Source organism: Notothenia rossii (assembly GCF_949606895.1).
Source record: "Notothenia rossii genome assembly, chromosome: 8".
In the NCBI taxonomy this organism is placed as follows: domain Eukaryota; kingdom Metazoa; phylum Chordata; class Actinopteri; order Perciformes; family Nototheniidae; genus Notothenia; species Notothenia rossii.
This window is the reverse complement of record NC_136906.1, coordinates 71,269,666-71,290,287: the sequence shown is the minus strand read 5'-3', so window position 1 is coordinate 71,290,287 and position 20,622 is coordinate 71,269,666. Positions and strand designations below refer to the sequence as shown.

Genomic DNA, 20,622 nt, shown 5'->3' with positions numbered 1-20,622 from the left:
CACTTGTAGTATTTTCTTGTGAATATTGGAGGTTTTTTCCATCTATTGTGTTTTCTATGGTTATGGGGAGGTCCAAACTGGTTCTCCATTCCAAATCACATATATTTAAATGTAGTATGTACTGTACAGCAACTGCCTGTGTGTACTGTTTCATGCAATAGGCATACAATACAGACATACTGCTTCATCATAACATTGCACCTTGAACTTTAGTCTCATGAGGCTTGAACAATGCCTTTCCAAAAGTGTGCGCCTGTTTTTTAAATTCATATTCTTGTTGAAACTCAAAAAATGACTACTTTATGCATTTGTTGGAGACTGCCTGGAGTGAGCATTAAAAAAATATATATATATAACTTCATTTGTATTTTGATACTGAAAGACACTAAATTGAAACCTGTTAATATTGAACAGGTAAAAGGACAGCAGATGAGCACTGATTAAAATATGCATATTCAATTATTTGTCATGCTGTTAAACATTGACAAATTATTTCAAATATGTATCCTAATATTTGACTTGTGGTAGGTTTAAATTAAAATGTTCATCTTTTTCACTGGTCTCTTGACCTTCACTCATACTTGTAAGTGCATCGAGGAGCTTAATTGAAACGGTGATTATCCAAATCATTATGCTTTTCTTGATGTTCCCTGTGTTCTGGTGTGCAAAGGTAACAATCCCAACGTTTCCTTTTTAGAGGGGGTTTCTTGTACAAACCCCCCCCCCCCCACACACACACTCCATTGGACTCCTTTACTACAGAAACAGTGACATCACTAACATTTGCGCTTCTATTGGCTACAACCAGTGTTGGGACTAACACAGAGTACACACAGTAATGCGTTACTGTAACGCAACTACTTTTTGCGGTAACTAATAGCGTTACTAGTTACCTATTCCCATTAAGTAATGCAGTTATAGTTACTGTGATTTAAATGGGTGCGTTACATTATGTGATGGAACTGAACCGAATCTCCCTGCGGATGTAACTTACAGGCGAATACAGTGATGTCCTCGCACATCACCATGGAAAAGTGGAAGTAACCAGAGAGGAGTGATTGGTTAACGCGGGGTAACATTTCAATGTAAGCCAATCAGAGACAGAGCTGGGCGGGTCTTGCCTTATGGGGAAAATACACACACGAACACTTGCTAATGCTAACACACGGCAATGCTCACCACCACCAGCACACACACAGACACACAGACACACTGGCAGATGCAAGTATCAGCGAGAGCAGCAGCGCATTTACAACTTGTAATCTCAAATCAATCAATCACATTTTGATTTTAAAAAAGCCAATACGCGCCGTCCTCCGAGCTGGGCACATTACATTGGTCTCTATCCGCAGCCGGAGAAGAAACGAGTGCTCAGGGACCGTCTGCAAAGTGCAACTCCGAAAAAAGAGAATACAATAATATTCAATCACTATTATACAGCTTATTACTACCAAACTCACTACACACATCAATAGTCTAATGTGTGTCATACTACAGCAAGGAGTTTGGAAGAATATGCTTTTGAATAACTTTGGGGAATATTTATAATGTATAATCAATAGATATGGCATCATCTTAAATAACTTTACTATTATACAGTATATTTCTACCAAACTCACTATTTGCATTGTTTTTGTTAGCATCTGGTTAGCTAGCTGCGCTAACGGATACTAGAAGCTGTTTCTAAAACAAGGAAAGGGAGAGCTCTGTCCTGTCAGACTGAGAGAGATAACTACAGCTCAGTGAGGTAAGGGACTCTGAGCAGTGGCGGCCGACCCATAGGGGCGCTAGGGGCGCCGCCCCACCTCTTCCCACATTCCAAAATATATATATATATATTTCAAAAATATATTTATTTTTTATTTTTAATGAACAAGGTAAATATCATACAATTGGTATCAGTAAAATGTATAATCTACAATAAAATCTTGTTTAAAATTGTGTTACGATGTCTAAAGTTACTGATAAGTCACATGTTTCCTGCCTGGCCTAGCCCCTGGCATTAGTTTATCATTACGGGGCGCTGCACCCGAGCCAAACAGCAGCAACCAGCACGTTGCAAAAGTCTCAATAGTAAACTGTGCCGCCGAAACATAATTTCAGCCAATCAGCGCCGTCAAATATCGGCGCTTACGTGCGTTGACGTGAGTTGTTTTTTAGACTCGTGAGGAACTGGGGTAGTATCTATAGTAACGCAGTGTAGGCGGAGCCGTGACGTCATCTTCAATGAGCTGCCCAGAAAAACAACACAGCCGTTAGCTCTTAGCACTCGGAGCTCACAGCTCTCCATATCTGTTCAGAAACTAGACAAAAGTTAAACAAGTACAAACCACATACTGTCTGTGTCATGGCGAATACAGTCGCTGGTTTATTTATGTCTGTATAGGCCGTTGTGAGTGTGGACGGTCGGAGCATTTACAACGTTAGCTTAGCCAAATCTCCATTAGAAAACACGCATTTTAAAAGGTTTTTCGCCTGCCGTCTGTCTGCAGACTTGTCAAAGCCTTAATTCATGGTTTTTACTATCCGGTATCAGTATGTTGTTACTTCGGCATCATTTTGAAACGTGTATTACAATTAAATCACGGTCAAATATGTTCATCTTGTTGTAGTTGTAGCCCCCTTGACAGCGATTCTCTCTCTAGTTTAGACTGCGGTCAAGCCAGCCTCCACTCGGAAAAACCTAGTCAAGCCAGCCCTCACGTGATATTGCGATGCGCGAATATCCTATGCATTACGGTAGAGTCAAAAAAAATCCTCCCTCTGTGTTTAGATGAGAATAAAACAAAAAGTGTCCAGTATCAAAGACTCATTTCCCTTCAGGGTGATAGCAGGACATCCCATCTAGTCACTCAGAAAAAATCAGGACATTCTGATGTAGAGTTTCAAAATAAAATACCTTTGAAATCTCTATTGTATGAGTTATCATCCATGTTTTTAGATGAGAATAAAACAAAAACTGTCCAGTATCATAGATCCATCTCACTCCAGGTTGATAGCAGGACACTCCATCTAGTCACTCAGAAGAAATCAGGACATTCTGATGTACAGTTTCAAAATAAAAGACCTTTGAAGTCTCATATATGAGCTATCATCCCTGTTTTTAAATGAGAATAAAACAAAAACTGTCCAGTATCATCGATCCATCTCACTCCAGGGTGATAGCAGGACACCCCATGTAGTCACTCAGAAAAAATCAGGACCTTCTTATGTACAGTTTCAAAATAAAAGACCTTTGGGGACAGGGATGATAGCTCATATGAGACTTCAAAGGTATTTTATTTTGAATTTTTATATTCTACTACCAAACTCACTACACACATCAATAGTCTCCTGTGTGTCATACTATGTCATGAATCTTCCATGCAAACCAAAGTTAGCCATGGAGTGCCACAGGGCTCAGTGCTTGGACCTATTTTGTTCACACTATATATGCTTCCGTTCGGCAATATTATAAGGAACCATTCTGTAAACTTTCATTGTTATGCGGATGATACTCAACTATATTTATCAATCAAGCCTGATGAAATTAATCATCTAAATAAAATTCAAGACTGCCTCAAGGACTTAAAAACGTGGATGACCTTAAAAATGTTTATGTTAAACACGACCAAAACTGAAGTTATTGTACTTGGCCCGAAGAATCTACGAAACAAATTATCTAAAGATATACTAACTATGGATGGCATTAATTTGGCCTCCAGTGAGACTGAAAGGAATCTTGGTGTTATATTTGATCAGGATTTATCCTTTAACACCCACATAAAATCTATTTCAAGGACCGCCTACTTCCATCTACGTAACATTGCAAAAATCAGGCATATCTTGCCTCAAAACGATGCAGAGAAACTAGTCCATGCATTTGTTACTTCAAGGCTGGATTATTGTAACTCCTTATTATCAGGGTGTACCAAGAAGTCAGTCAAGTCGCTTCAGCTGATTCAAAATGCTGCAGCTCGTGTACTAACCAGAGTTGGGAAAAGGGACCACATTACTCCTGTTCTGGCTGCCTTACACTGGCTCCCTATAGAACACAGGATAGAATTTAAAATTCTTCTTCTCGCCTACAAAGCCCTTAATGGGCAGGCGCCATCTTACCTTAAAGAACTCATTATACCCTATTGTCCCACTAGGGCATTGCGTTCCAAGAATGCAGGGTTGTTGGTTGTTCCTAGAGTCTCTAAAAGTACAATGGGAGCCAGAGCCTTTTCTTATCAAGCTCCACTTTTGTGGAATCAGCTTCCAGTTTGTGTTCGGACGGCAGACCCCCTATCCGTTTTTAAGAGTGCGCTTAAGACCTTCCTTTTTGATAAAGCTTATAGTTAGGGCTGATTAGATTCAGCCCCTAGTTTTTCTGATATAGGCTTAGTTTGTCGGGGGACATCTTACTTCTTCCTTCTCTCTGTCTATACCTGTGTACTCTCATGTTCCGATTAACCCAGCTTCCCCAAATTTCTTTCTTTTTGGTGTCTATATACGCCGGGATCCGGAGTCATGGATGATCCTGCGGTCCTGTTTCATGGATCGCGAGTCCTGGATCTTGAGTCTTGGCTGTGGTCCTGGATCATAAGTCCTGGATGGATATCCTCGTGGATTCATCTTCCTATTATACACACATGCATTTCCATCCATTATCTTTTCAATTTACACACGGCATCTATTGCACGTCTGTCCGTCCTGGGAGAGGGATCCCTCCTCTGTTGCTCTCCCTGAGGTTTCTCCCATTTTTCCCTTTAAACTGTGGGTTTTCTCTGGAAGTTTTTCCTTGTACGATGTGAGGGTCTAAGAACAGAGGGTGTCGTATTGTCATACTGATATTCTGTACAAACTGTGAAGTCCACTGAGACAAATGTAACATTTGTGATATTGGGCTATATAAATAAACATTGATTGATTGATACTACAGCAAGGAGTTTGGAAGAATATGCTTTTGAATAATTTTGGGGAATATCGATAATGTATCATCTTCAATAAATATGGCATCATCTTAAATAACTTTACTATTATACAGTATATTTTTACCAAACTCACTATTTGCATTGTTGTTGTTAGCATCTGGTTAGCTAGCTGCGCTAACGGATACTAGAAGCTGTTTCTAAAACAAGGAAAGGGAGAGCTCTGTCCTGTCAGACTGAGAGAGATAACTACAGCTCAGTGAGGTAAGGGACTCTGTTTAGATAGTTAACTTTAGTCTAGTTATCTCAGTGGGTCTCAAACGTTTTGGTCACCATTTATGAGAGTAAATGAAAAACAGTTATGAAATACTATATGACAGTAAAACAAAAATACAGTTAAAAAGGTGAGTGATTTGTAAAATATCCATAAAGAAAAAGAACATCTGTTTACAGTTCTGTTTCATATGGGTGTTGAGAGATGTATCCATAAATTCATTTTGCTCTCAAAATGCACCAGGTTGATGCATTTAACTTCAATATTTCAAAAGAAAATCTTCCCGGGGGAGCATGTCCCCGGACCCCCCTAGAGGAGGTGAGGACCCCCCAATAAATTTGTAACACATGAACTTTCTTTTTTCGGTTCACCAAAAACACAAATCTCATTCCAAACTGAACTCAAATGTTGGCAGCCCTGGGCCAAAATGTTCATGCCAAATACTTACTAATCTCTAAACTGGGTAGCTGATTAACAGATTTAGCTGTTCTCAGTCATTTTTAACTTCATCCGACTGCTTTGGCCATGCTTCAGTATTATTGCTTCAGCTTCTTTTTTAATGAACGATATTTCTATACACACACAGGCCTGCTCAATCACCTCATCAGGCATTAATGTGATCCACCTGTGTGTGGTTACATCTGCTGAGCAGGACCCTCCCTCATCCTCAACAACTTCATTTAAAAAGTGCAAAAACCAGGGACCTTCACCAGTCTGCCACAACTTGCCATGGGTTGTTTAGCTGGATTGGGGTTTGTAGTTTTGTTTCTTATGTATATATTTTTAAATTAAGGTTTATTTTTCTTTACATTTAAAAGGTATTCAATCTTTTTCAGGTGGTTCATTCTCCTTGTTGCAGTTGTTAACATTGAGGCACAAAATAAGCCCACAATAAGTATGTTTTTACCATTTTGTGATATTTTTCAACACACTTGTGCGCTGCTATCTAATATAAATGTTTAATCCCAGAAATCAACTCTCAATGCCTTGGAAACTTGCTGCGTGTGGATGTCAGTCGACTCGGAGGAAGTTCTCTTGAAGTGTCTGCTGTCATAAGTGAGCTGACATTTCAAGTATATTGCTTTTTCTTAACTTAATCTAATTTTTTATTCAAACTTTTCTTGTTTGTTTCCTCAGATAACTCTTCAATCATCCTCACACCAAGTTTATCTTCTCAGTGTGGCTTCACCATCAAGAAATACCACCTGGGAAACGCTGTGATCTATGCCTCCGTCCAAAACTGTTTTGCTCAAAATGTGGTAAAAACGACTGAATGCTAGTTTTTGACGCAGCACCAAATGTTTATTTTGACGTGGCAATTAATTGAGAGTTGTTTCCATGTTTTTTTAGGATGATAAAGCATTCACAACAAAACTAGGTCTGCGGCTACAGTCTGACAATGTGATTGAAGACAAGTTTTACCTGGTGGAAGAAACTTGCTACTACTCTTCATGGGCCTCCCGGGAAATTATCTGTAAACCCAACTACATGGAGGCAAGTGAACGCAGCATGCCATGTTCCAGTCTATATGATTAGTGGCTCGATACCTCATATGAGTGTCAAGGCCGGTACATTTCATGTCACTGCAGAGATTGATTATCACTTATGGAGTGGCCTCATTTCTAGGTGTCTGTGAAAAAAGCAGCTCCAAATGATTATAACCTGCCTGCATACCCCGACTCGCATCCCCGAAAAGCTGCCGAGGTAAGATTGGCTCATTTTGCCTTTTTTTTTTTTTCTTATTCTAGAAACATCTTGTATGTAATGTCTTGATATTTGCCTCACAGCAGCCCATGGACGCAGGCTTCAGAATCACCAAAGTGGTGTTCTTCACTCCTGAAGAGAGGGTCATGCAGGTGGACGAAGCCCAGAGAAATGGTTATGGGATCTCAAGCACTCCTACCAGGCTGGTGCTGCGAAGCCCAAATCCTTCACGTGAAACATACACCAAGGATGTAAGTGGATTGCAGTTCGTCTGAGATTAAAAAAAACTCTCACTTGATATCTTCCCCTCAGGCAGACTTGTTAAATCACTAAAGCAGCCCATTAGGTACTTGCTTACACTTACAGCCATGGATAAAATAATGTAACCAGACTGCCTTTCAAATGGATTACTTTGTCTGGAATCCAGTTGGCACTCTTAAATCAGTGAGTTCTTGTTTATATCCCCCCAGATTTTTAGGAGTGAAATTATTATGTTACCACAGTATGCATTTAAATCCACATGTTGTGTAATCTCCCCCCACAGGTAGCAGGTGTGCCGATGACTGTGCTCAGCACCTCAATTATATTTGAGAAGACTAAGCTGACGTCTCAACTTTATGCAGGAGCCGCTTGTCCTCAAGCTCAGGGTAATTTAAAGAGACTCACTGATGTCATGTCTTGTAGTGTTTTTCACTGGGAATTTGGTGCACTTTTTAGTGGCATGAATTTAAAAAAGACATCTGCCAGTATTATTTCGGATTCCAGCATTTTTTAAATATCAATTTTTTTCTAAAAATGGAGCCAAAAATATTTAACTCACCAGAATTTGTATCCAGGAAGAAGTGCTTTATTTATTTGATTTTTTGGTGTACAGGTGGGGTTTCCTTTACTGAAACCTCAATCCGCTGGTTCCTGCCGAGGCGCATTGACCCTCTGATTTACTCGAAACACTTCAGACTGTTGGAGGTGAACATGGGCGTCGATGGGAGGAAGCTCGAAGCTACAGAGATGTTGGCCAGAAGCTATTCCCTGACTCTCGATGACCTTTATGTCATTGTTGAAATTCCTATTGGGGCTGCTGGTTGCCAAATCAAGGTTAGATAAAACAATTTAGTGCAGCTATGCAAAAAAGCCATCTGAAATACTACAAAAGTGCTAAATGTAGATGTTTATATTTCTTGGATTTAAAGAATTTCTCACAACAGTGGAAAGTTAAATTGTATATTAAAGTCATTTTAGACTTTAGAGACACAATGTAACAAGCAATCACACTTTGTTGTTTGATGGAAAATAAAACTACTGAAATCCTGTTGGTATGTACAAAACAAATGTAAACGGATTGTGTGAGTATGTTTGACTGTTGCAACATCTAGAGCTTCATTGCCAGACAAATTTCCCTTTTTCTTTTTAATCTGTAGCTGATAATGTTGTTCAGGAAAGACCTTACTCAGGATGTTTGTTTATGCAGAGTCATGCCCAGGATGGTCAGTACTTCACTTCTTATATGATTGAGCTGATGCTCGAGTTGCTCTGGACTGAAGACGACACTAATGAGGACACAAGATACAAAGTCTTCCTCCCCGTCGAGACCCCCCTGCAGCTTCAACCTCTACAAGTCATTGACGGTGAGTCATATTATCTTCTACTCATGCTACTATTTTTACATAAATTGCAACCTGCCTTAATTTCTTCATTTTTGACCGACAGCCACTGTTCCCAAGGAGATGATGTTTAAGGTGTTGATTGGGCCGGTGGGCTCTGAAGTAATGCTAAAGAACATCAGGTCCCCCTCTGAGGTTTTGTCCTTGGCCGACTGCTTTGCCAGAGGCTTTAAAGTCTTTGACAAAATGTCCCCTAACGGCTGCTCCAAGGTCTATACTGTTGAAGTGCCCTTCACGGACCGTGTCGTAGGACAAAGGGTGAGCCTTACACTCAACGTGGGAAATGAAATGCATTAATCTCTTTATTTTTTTTTGTCGGCTAATAACTATCTGTTTCTCCCAACAGAAAGAAATGGGGGTTACAATGTACACCCTTCATCTGACCTTTGGCTTCCTGGTCCTGCCAAAGCATGCGCCATTTACTGCCACTGCTTATCTGAGAGCTAAACTGGAAGACATAGGTCTGTACCCATGCATAAGAGAAATTCATAACAAAACGTGCACAGTTGTTGCAAAGTACTTTCCTCTCTTTGCAGCTCCTCCCTCTGCAGCTCCTCCCTCTGTCTCAGGCAGCTGTGATGATAAGAATTTCTATGTCCTCGTGAAATACGGGACCAAAGGATTCAACTTTCAGACCATAATTGGAAAACGAATGCTGACCGGGAGCCTGGCTCAGCAGTACGGCGTGATGGGCAACTACACACATTTCAGTTTGATTGTACCATTTTCTGCAGCTGATGCTACGGTCGAGGTATGAATCTTAACCAAAGTTTTAAATGTGCAGGGATTTGGCAACTTTTGTCAAGATCATAGTCCTCTTTAAATCATAATGCATTGTTTCTGAAAACTTCTCAGGCTGTTGAGTCGTCATCCATCAAGAGCAGACTGGATGTGACTCTGAGATATCTGAAGACCAACAAAACTATCCAAGACTTCTCCTTGGCTTGCAACTTCGTCACAAAGCTGATTGGTTTGTTAAAGAGAATACGTGTTCTTATGTAGGCTTAAATCTCCAATGCATACAAATGTCTGGTCGTCTTTTTCAGAGTGTTTCCCTAATGGGACCATCACGGCTCTGGCTATAACCCTGGAGTCTGTTCCCAGTCTGAACCCCCGACGGCTCACCCTCAGAAACCCCGCCTGTGGCCCCACATACAGCAACGACCAGTACGCTTATTTTGTCTTCACTGCAAACTCCTGTGGGACAACCAGAAAGGTAAAGCATGCTGCTGAACAGTTTGCTGATTGCGATAGGATTCAAACTGAGAAATGACTTCTTTCAATTTTTTTCTTTTCTTAGTTTTTGCCCAATATGATGCTGTATGAGAATGAAATCTCCATCACAGATGAACTTGAATTGAGAAAGCTCTCACAGTCGAAGGAGCCGGAGTTTGAGTGAGTATCTCAAGACTTGGAATCACCAAGCCTAATGTTGGATAATTAATTTATTATCAAAGCTGTAGCTTGAAAAATGACATGGAAGATTAATTAACAAAGTGCTTGCAGTTTTCTAAATGTCAGCTTTTTAATGCTTTCTGTTTGTCTTAACATGATACACTTCAGGTCATTGGGTTTTAGACTTTAAGTCAGAAAAGAGAAATTCTCAGCTTGGACATTATTCACAGTTGCATGTTTTTGGTGCAAAACGGTTAAAGGCGGCCTTTTTCAGTTACAAAACCCTAATTTGTAACTTGACGGGAAAACTTAAAAAAAATACATTTCAAAAATCAGTTATTTGTAGCCGTAAACATTCATGTTCACCATTACGTAAACTGACAGTCTAACGACAACTTTAAAACAAATACAGAGACTTTGTAGGCTAACCACGTGACAAAACTTTAAAGACTCTTAAATTATATTTTCCTTATCAGAAGTCAACTGGTACGCCATAAATCCTTCTATGGTGCAATCCCAGATGTTAACGGTGCCAATGGGTAACAATTGAACAGTTCTAAGTGTTCAAACTTGAGTTTTCTTCTTTCAGGCTTAAGGTGTTCTGTTACTATGACATCAACACTAACCAGGCTATTGGCTTCAACACCCGATCTCACAGGAGTGAACCGTACGCTGACGATGCACGAGGCGAGATGCAGGTTGAAATGAGAGTTGCTTTGGGTAAAGAAAGTTCTTCATGCCTTGTGTGGTTTGTTTTTTTCTCGCATGCTTGCTAAGGATTAGGTTTTTTTTTAAGTATTTGGAAACTCTCCCAAAGCTAAAAATAAGAGTTCTTTCCATCATATCAACATTTTGAAAGAGCTTAAGAGGCTAACACTTTCTATCAAAATGCAGGATTTTGGGTAACTTGGAGACAGTTCAAACTGTATATTCCCAGCACGGAGATACAGAAATTCCATCCACTCCGTCGTGTCGCACATCTGACGCGTCATCAGAGCCCAGTCACGACGGGGTCAAAGCGCGTCAAACATCGCAAGACCGCTGCATGGAAACACGGAGAGCATCGCGAGACCACCACACACGAAGGAGTCTGGAAAACAGACCTAAGATATGGAGTGTGGACTGCTACTTGGAGAGGTCTCAGTTCAACTCCTGCCCTGCCTTGGTGCCCTTGAGCAAGGCATCAGACACCACCCTTCCCCCCTCACTCCCATTGGTCCCCGGGCGCTGTACACTAGCTGCCCACTGCTCCTAGTACTAGACTCCTGGTACTAGGATGGGTTAAATGCAGAGACCACATTTCACTGTGCTCTACATGTGTGACCATTAAAAGAGGGTTTCCATCCCTCCCAATTCTATCTATAAAATGGACACCCATCTGACCTTGAGGCCCATATTAAACAGCTGTGCAAGAACTCCAATCACCTCAGGAATATCTCCAAACTCCGCCCCACACTCACTCTTTCTGACGACGAAAAGCTAGCCCACACCTTTGTCTCCTCCAGGCTGGACTATTGCAATGCACTCCTCATTGGGATCCCTAACAAAAGCATCCAGAAGCTCCAGTACATTCAAAACAGCGCTGCTAAGATCCTGATGAGGGTGCGCAAATACAATCATATCACCCCATCCTTAAAACACTACACTGGCTCCCCGTAGAACTGAGGATTGAATACAAGGTCTCCCTCCTCACCCACCAGTGTATCCATGGAATGCTCCCCGAGCACATGGGAGCCCCACAGACCATGAAGGCTTTTTAAAAAAAAGGCCTCAAAAGCCATCTGTTCAATAGAGCCTTTTCCTAGACTTTTCATCTTATTTATTATACCCTTTTATTAGTTTTTTACTGCTTTTTATTCATTCTACCGTGTTGTGTACCGTTTTTATTTTTATACTTTGTTATAAATTAAACTTATTATATGAATCTAGTTGCTTTAAGTAATTGGAATGTTTTTTTCATAAAGTTAATCTTTAAACCAATGAACTGAGTTGGCACCTGGGATGTTGACTATTTACATCCAAGTTAAACTCTTCTGCATTATGCACCTTAATGTTCTGTATACAGGCCGTTTCTATTCCTGTCTGAGTCCTTAATAATTTGTGTCAACATGTTCTGCTTCACTTCAGATGACACCTACAGTGTGTTTCAGCGCGTTGGGGATGATCCCATCACACAGCACCTACAACAGCCGCTGTATTTCGAGGTGGAACTGATGGGATCTAACAATCCTAAAGTATCTCTTGAGCTGGCATACTGCTGGGCAACGCTGGAGGAGGACAAGATGTCCCTCCCTCGATGGGACCTCATTGTTAACGGGTAACTTGTATATATGTTTTCTTGTCCCAATGAACTGTTTGTCAAACTCAACAAAAGGGATGGTTTAAAATCATACAGTAGGGTGCTCATTTAGCAGACTTTTGGACATCTTTACCCAAATAAAATAACTTTTTTTTCTCTCCCTCAGTTGTGCAAACTCAAGGGACCCGCACCCAGTGATCTTCCACTCTGTTTTGCCGAAGGGCAGAGTTCATTATCCTTCAAACTTCAAGCGGTTTGAGGTCCCGATGTTTGCCTTCGCCGAAGACATGGATAACTTGAACCGCCAGGTACTATCAGTCCTAAGAATAGTCTTGTTTTTATTTTTAGATGCTTCAGAGTTTGGAAAAAGAAAGTACGCTGTCTATAACAAACCCTTAAATCTGTTCATATCTTGTAGGTCTTTGTCCACTGTGAGGTGGTCATCAGTGATCTAGAAATCCAGTGGATGCAGCTTGTAATGTGCAGTGTTCAGACCAGGACAACACGATGAAGGGTATGCTCTCATACATGCTGATTTCATTATCCATTAATGTACAATAAGGTTTACACGTGTTGGCTCAAATTATAAAATGGGACAATGGCTTTTGAATAAAGTCGCTGAGATATATATATATATTTTCTTTTTTCTCCCACAGATCAAAAACTTGCAGTTTCAGATGGCCCTGGTTTCAAAAGCGTGACTTCAGGACCAATCATTATAATGAGCCCCTAAATAAAGCCCTAATAAAATATTTTAAAAATAAGTCACACTTGTAGTATTTTCTTGTGAATATTGGAGGTTTTTTCCATCTATTGTTGTGTTTTCTATGGTTATGGGGAGGTCCAAACTGGTTCTCCATTCCAAATCACATATATTTAAATGTAGTATGTACTGTACAGCAACTGCCTGTGTGTACTGTTTCATGCAATAGGCATACAATACAGACATACTGCTTCATCATAACATTGCACCTTGAACTTTAGTCTCATGAGGCTTGAACAATGCCTTTCCAAAAGTGTGCGCCTGTTTTACATTCATATTCTTGTTGAAACTCGAAAAATGACTACTTTATGCATTTGTTGGAGACTGCCTGGAGTCCATCCATCCATCCATCTTCTCCCGCTTATCCGTGGTCGGGTCGCGGAGGTAGCAGTTCCAGCAGAGAGCCCCAAACTTTCTTTTCCCTGGTCACATCAACCAGCTCTGACTGGGGGATCCCAAGGCGCTCCCAGGCCAGAGAAGAGATATAATCCCTCCATCTGGTTCTAGGTCTACCCCTTGGTCTCTTCCCAGCTGGACGTGCCTGGAACACCTCCCTAGGGAGGCGCCCAGGTGGCATCCTAACTAGGTGCCCGAACCACCTCAACTGGCTCCTTTCGACGCGAAGGAGGAGCGGTTCAACTCCGAGTCCCTCCCGGATGACCGAACTTCTCACCTTATCCCTAAGGGAGACACCAGCCACCCTGCGGAGAAAACCCATCTCGGCCGCTTGTACCCGCGATCTCGTTCTTTCGGTCATGACCCATCCTTCATGACCATAGGTGAGGGTAGGAACGAAAATGGCCCGGTAGACAGAGAGCTTTGCCTTCTGGCTCAGCTCCCTTTTCGTCACAACGGTGCGGTAAAGAGACTGCAGTACCGCTCCCGCTGCTCCGATTCTCCGACCCATCTCACGCTCCATTGTTCCCTCACTCGAGAACAAGACCCCGAGATACTTGAACTCCTTCACTTGGGGTAAGGACTCATTCCCTACTTGGAGTGGACAGTCCATCGGTTTCCTGCTGAGAACCATGGCCTCAGATTTGGAGGTGCTGATCCTCATCCCAGCCGCTTCACACTCGGTTGCGAACCGATCCAGTGAGTGCTGAAGGTCGCAGACCGATGAAGCCATCAGAACCACATCATCTGCAAAAAGCAGTGGTGCAATCCTTAGTCCACCGAACTGCAGACCCCCTCCCCCACGACTACGCCTCGAAATCCGATCCATGTATATTACAAACAGGATTGGTGACAAAGCGCAGCCCTGGCGGAGGCCAACCCTCACCTGAAATGGGTCCGACTTACTGCCGAGGACCCGGACACAGCTCTCGCTTTGGGAGTACAGAGATTGGATGGCCCTGAGTAGAGACCCCCTCACCCCATACTCCCGCAGCACCTCCCACAGTGACTCCCTGGGAACCCGGTCATACGCCTTCTCCAAGTCTACAAAACACATGTAGACTGGATAAGCATACTCCCAGGCCCCCTCCAGGATCCTTGCGAGAGTAAAAAGCTGATCCGCCGTTCCACGACCAGGACGGAATCCGCATTGTTCCTCCTCAATCTGAGGTTCGACAATCGGCCTGACCCTCCTATCGAGTACCTTAGAGTAAACTTTCCCGGGGAGGCTGAGTAGTGTGATTCCTCGGTAATTGGCACACACCCTCTGATCCCCCTTTTTGAAAAGGGGGACCACCACTCCGGTCTGCCACTCCTTCGGTACTGTTTCCGACTTCCACGCAACGTTGATGAGACGTGTCAACCATGACAGTCCCTCAACACCCAGAGCCTTCAGCATTTCTGGGCGGATCTCATCCACCCCCGGGGCTTTGCCACTGTGAAGTTGTTTGACGACCTCAGTGACCTCCCCCCGGGAGATTGGTGTCGATCCCCCTTCATACTCCAACTCTGCCTCTAACATAGAGGGCGGAGTTGTCGGGTTCAGGAGTTCCTCAAAGTGCTCCTTCCAACGCCCTAACACTCCATCAGTTGAGGTCAACAACGTCCCATCCTTACTGTACACAGCTTGGATGGTTCCCTGCTTCCCCCTCCTGAGGTGTCGGACAGTTTTCCAGAACAACTTTGGTGCCGCCCGGAGTGAGCATTAAAAATATATAAATATAACTTCATTTTTATTTTGATACTGAAAGACACTAAAATTGAAACCTGTTAATATTGAACAGGTAAAAGGACAGCAGATGAGCACTGATTAAAATATGCATATTCAATTATTTGTCATGCTGTTAAACATTGACAAATTATTTCAAATATGTATCCTAATATTTGACTTGTGGTAGGTTTAAACTAAAATGTTCATCTTTTTCACTGGTCTCTTGACCTTCACTCATACTTGGAAGTGCATCGAGGAGCTTAATTGAAACGGTGATTATCCAAATCTGATGCCCCATTATGCTTTTCTTGATGTTCCCTGTGTTCTGGTGTGCAAAGGTAACAATCCCAACGTTTCCTTTCTAGAGGGGGTTTCTTTTACACTACCTCTCCCCCCCCCACACACACACTCCATTGGACTCCTTTACTTCAGAAACAGTGACATCACTAACATTTGCGCTTCTATTGGCTACAACCAGTGTTGGGACTAACAGAGTACACACAGTAATGCGTTACTGTAACGCAACTACTTTTTGCGGTAACTAATAGCGTTACTAGTTACCTATTCCCATTAAGTAACGCAGTTATAGTTACTGTGATTTAAATGGGTGTGTTACATTATGTGATGGAACTGAACCGAATCTCCCTGCGGATTTAACTTACAGGCGAATACAGTGATGTCCTCGCACATCACCATGGAAAAGTGGAAGTAACCAGAGAGGAGTAATTGGTTAACGCGGGGTAACATTTCAATGTAAGCCAATCAGAGACAGAGCTGGGCGGGTCTTGCCTTATGGGGAAAATACACACACGAACACTTGCTAATGCTAACACACGGCAATGCTCACCAGCACCAGCACACACACACAGAAACACAGACACACTGGCAGATGCAAGTATCAGCGAGAGCAGCAGCGCATTTACAACTTGTAATCTCAAATCAATCAATCACATTTTGATTTTAAAAAAGCCAATACGCGCCGTCCTCCGAGCTGGGCACATTACATTGGTCTCTATCCGCAGCCGGAGAAGAAACGAGTGCTCAGGGACCGTCTGCAAAGTGCAACTCCGAAAAAAGAGAATACAATAATATTCAATCACTATTATAAAGCTTATTACTACCAAACAAACTACACACATCAATAGTCTAATGTGTGTCATACTACAGCAAGGAGTTTGGAAGAATATGCTTTTGAATAATTTTGGGGAATATTTATAATGTATAATCTTCAATAAATATGGCATTATCTTAAATAACTTTACTATTATACAGTATATTTCTACCAAACTCACTATTTGCATTGTTGTTGTTAGCATCTGGTTAGCTAGCTGCGCTAACGGATACTAGAAGCTGTTTCTAAAACAAGGAAAGGGAGAGCTCTGTCCTGTCAGACTGAAAGAGATAACTACAGCTCAGTGATGTAAGGGACTCTGAGCAGTGGCGGCCGACCCATAGGGGCGCTAGGGGCGCCGCCCCACCTCTTCCCACATTCAAAAAATATATATATATATATATATATATATAAATTTAAAAAATATATTTATTTTTTATTTTTAATGAACAAGGTAAATATCATACAATTGGTATCAGTAAAATGTATAATCTACAATAAAATCTTGTTTAAAATTGTGTTACGATGTCTAAAGTTACTGATAAGTCACATGTTTCCTGCCTGGCCTTGCCCTTGGCATTAGTTTATCATTACGGGGCGCTGCACCCGAGCCAAACAGCAGCAACCAGCACGTTGCAAAAGTCTCAATAGTAAACTGTGCCGCCGAAACATAATTTCAGCCAATCAGCGCCGTCAAATATCGGCGCTTACGTGCGTTGACGTGAGTTGTTTTTTAGACTCGTGAGGAACTGGGGTAGTATCTATAGTAACGCAGTGTAGGCGGAGCCGTGACGTCATCTTCAATGAGCTGCCCAGAAAAACAACACAGCCGTTAGCTCTTAGCACTCGGAGCTCACAGCTCTTCATATCTGTTCAGAAACTAGACAAAAGTTAAACAAGTACAAACCACATACTGTCTGTGTCATGGCGAATACAGTCGCTGGTTTATTTATGTCTGTATAGGCCGTTGTGAGTGTGGACGGTCGGAGCATTTACAACGTTAGCTTAGCCAAATCTCCATTAGAAAACACGCATTTTAAAAGGTTTTTCGCCTGCCGTCTGTCTGCAGACTTGTCAAAGCCTTAATTCATGATTTTTACTATCCGGTATCAGTATGTTGTTACTTCGGCATCATTTTGAAACGTGTATTACAATTAAATCACGGTCAAATATGTTCATCTTGTTGTAGTTGTAGCCCCCTTGACAGCGATTCTCTCTCTAGTTTAGACTGCGGTCAAGTCGGCCTCCACTCGGAAAAACCTAGTCAAGCCAGCCCTAACGTGATATTGCGATGCGCGAATATCCTATGCATTACGGTAGAGTCAAAAAAAATCCTCCCTCTATGTTTAGATGAGAATAAAACAAAAATTGTCCAGTATCAAAGACTCATTTCACTTCAGGGTGATAGCAGGACATCCCATCTAGTCACTCAGAAAAAATCAAGACATTCTGATGTAGAGATTCAAAATAAAATACCTTTGAAATCTCTATTGTATGAGTTATCATCCATGTTTTTAGATGAGAATAAAACAAAAACTGTCCAGTATCATAGATCCATCTCACTCCAGGTTGATAGCAGAACACTCCATCTAGTCACTCAGAAGAAATCAGGACATTCTGATGTACAGTTTCAAAATAAAAGACCTTTGAAGTCTCATATATGAGCTATCATCCCTGTTTTTAGATGAGAATAAAACAAAAACTGTCCAGTATCATAGATCCATCTCACTCCAGGGTGATAGCAGGACACCCCATCTAGTCACTCAGAAAAAATCAGGACCTTCTGATGTACAGTTTCAAAATAAAAGACCTTTGGGGACAGGGATGATAGCTCATATATGAGACTTCAAAGGTATTTTATTTTGAATTTTTATATTCTACTACCAAACTCACTACACACATCAATAGTCTCCTGTGTGTCATACTATGTATTGAATCTTCCATGCAAACCAAAGTTAGCCATGGAGTGCCACAGGGCTCAGTGCTTGGACCTATTTTGTTCACACTATATATGCTTCCATTAGGCAATATTATAAGGAATCATTCTGTAAACTTTCATTGTTATGCGGATGATACTCAACTATATTTATCAATCAAGCCTGATGAAATTAATCATCTCAATAAAATTCAAGACTGCCTCAAGGACTTAAAAACGTGGATGACCTTAAAAATGTTTATGTTAAACACGACCAAAACTGAAGTTATTGTACTTGGCCCGAAGAATCTACGAAACAAATTATCTAAAGATATACTAACTATGGATGGCATTAATTTGGCCTCCAGTGAGACTGTAAGGAATCTTGGTGTTATATTTGATCAGGATTTATCCTTTAACACCCACATAAAATCAATTTCAAGGACCGCCTACTTCCATCTACGTAACATTGCAAAAATCAGGCATATCTTGCCTCAAAACGATGCAGAGAAACTAGTCCATGCATTTGTTACTTCAAGGCTGGATTATTGTAACTCCTTATTATCAGGGTGTACCAAGAAGTCAGTCAAGTCGCTTCAGCTGATTCAAAATGCTGCAGCTCGTGTACTAACCAGAGTTAGGAAAAGGGACCACATTACTCCTGTTCTGGCTGCCTTACACTGGCTCCCTATAGAACACAGGATAGAATTTAAAATTCTTCTTCTGGCCTACAAAGCCCTTAATGGGCAGGCGCCATCTTACCTTAAAGAACTCATTATACCCTACTGTCCTACTAGGGCATTGCGTTCCAAGAATGCAGGGTTGTTGGTTGTTCCTAGAGTCTCTAAAAGTACAATGGGAGCCAGAGCCTTTTCTTATCAAGCTCCACTTTTGTGGAATCAGCTTCCAGTTTGTGTTCGGGCGGCAGACACCCTATCCGTTTTTAAGAGTGCGCTTAAGACCTTCCTTTTTGATAAAGCTTATAGTTAGGGCTGATTAGATTCAGCCCCTAGTTTTTCTGATATAGGCTTAGTTTGTCGGGGGACATCTTACTTCTTCCTTCTCTCTGTCTATACCTGTGTACTCTCATGTTCCGATTAACCCAGCTTCCCCAAATTTCTTTCTTTTTGGTGTCTATATACGCCGGGATCCGGAGTCATGGATGATCCTGCGGTCCTGTGTCATGGATCGCGAGTCCTGGATCTTGAGTCGTGGCTGTGGTCCTGGATCATAAGTCCTGGATGGATATCCTCGTGGATTCATCTTCCTATTATACACACATGCATTTCCAAACATTATCTTTTCAATTTACACACGGCATCTATTGCACGTCTGTCCGTCCTGGGAGAGGGATCCCTCCTCTGTTGCTCTCCCTGAGGTTTCTCCCATTTTCCCCTTTAAACTGTGGGTTTTCTCTGGAAGTTTTTCCTTGTACGATGTGAGGGTCTAAGGACAGAGGGTGTCGTATTGTCATACTGATATTCTGTACAAACTGTGAAGTCCACTGAGACAAATGTAACATTTGTGATATTGGGCTATATAAATAAACATTGATTGATTGATACTACAGCAAGGAGTTTGGAGGAATATGCTTTTGAATAATTTTGGGGAATATCGATAATGTATAATCTTCAATAAATATGGCATCATCTTAAATAACTTTACTATTATACAGTATATTTCTACCAAACTCACTATTTGCATTGTTGTTGTTAGCATCTGGTTAGCTAGCTGTGCTAACGGATACTAGAAGCTGTTTCTAAAACAAGGAAAGGGAGAGCTCTGTCCTGTCAGACTGAGAGAGATAACTACAGCTCAGTGAGGTAAGGGACTCTGTTTAGATAGTTAACTTTAGTCTAGTTATCTCAGTGGGTCTCAAACGTTTTGGTCACCATTTATGAGAGTAAATGAAAAACAGTTATGAAATACTATATGACAGTAAAACAAAAATACAGTTAAAAAGGTGAGTGATTTGTAAAATATCCATAAAGAAAAAGAACATCTGTTTACAGTTCTGTTTCATATGGGTGTTGAGAGATGTATCCATAAATTCATTTTGCTCTCAAAATGCACCAGGTTGATGCATTTAACTTCAATATTTAAAAATAAAATCTTCCCGGGGGAGCATGTCCCCGGACCCCCCTAGAGGAGGTGAGGACCCCCCAATACATTTGTAACACATGAACGTTTCTTTTTTCGGTTCACCAAAAACACAAATCTCACTCCAAACTGAACTCAAATGTTGGCAGCCCTGGGCTAAAATGTTAATGCCAAATACTTACTAATCTCTAAACTGGGTAGCTGATTAACAGATTTAGCTGTTCTCAGTCATTTTTAACTTCATCCGACTGCTTTGGCCATGCTTCAGTATTATTGCTTCAGCTTCTTTTTTAATGAACGATATTTCTATACACACACAGGCCTGCTCAATCACCTCATCAGGCAGTAATGTGATCCACCTGTGTGTGGTTATATCTGCTGAGCAGGACCCTCCCTCA

General features: G+C 41.5%; 1 protein-coding gene across 1 annotated transcript; it reads left to right on the top strand.

Annotated features, from left to right (window-relative positions):
- Positions 1-5,827: 5,827 nt before the first annotated feature.
- On the top strand, positions 5,828-12,996 carry LOC307017448 (uncharacterized protein). Its single transcript, XM_079647060.1, has 21 exons — positions 5,828-5,921; positions 6,006-6,064; positions 6,139-6,225; positions 6,307-6,428; positions 6,520-6,663; positions 6,796-6,873; positions 6,957-7,124; positions 7,418-7,520; positions 7,748-7,968; positions 8,342-8,498; positions 8,581-8,792; positions 8,881-8,995; positions 9,071-9,285; positions 9,390-9,504; positions 9,581-9,750; positions 9,835-9,929; positions 10,519-10,649; positions 12,057-12,246; positions 12,395-12,536; positions 12,647-12,742; positions 12,885-12,996. Exons 1-20 carry the CDS (start codon positions 5,899-5,901, stop codon positions 12,737-12,739), a joined length of 2,640 nt encoding a protein of 879 aa, XP_079503186.1. The 5' UTR covers positions 5,828-5,898; the 3' UTR covers positions 12,740-12,742; positions 12,885-12,996.
- The last annotated feature ends 7,626 nt before the right edge of the window (positions 12,997-20,622 follow it).

What these genes read in the sequence shown, in the direction of transcription:
- LOC307017448 (XM_079647060.1), top strand. Translation starts at nt 5,899, where the DNA reads ATGGGTTGTTTAGCTGGATTGGG. An exon ending in GGTTGTTTAGCTGGATTGGG is followed by an intron (nt 5,922 to 6,005) that starts GTTTGTAGTTTT and finishes AATCTTTTTCAG; the next exon opens with GTGGTTCATTCTCCTTGTTG. An exon ending in CTGCTGGTTGCCAAATCAAG is followed by an intron (nt 7,969 to 8,341) that starts GTTAGATAAAAC and finishes TTGTTTATGCAG; the next exon opens with AGTCATGCCCAGGATGGTCA.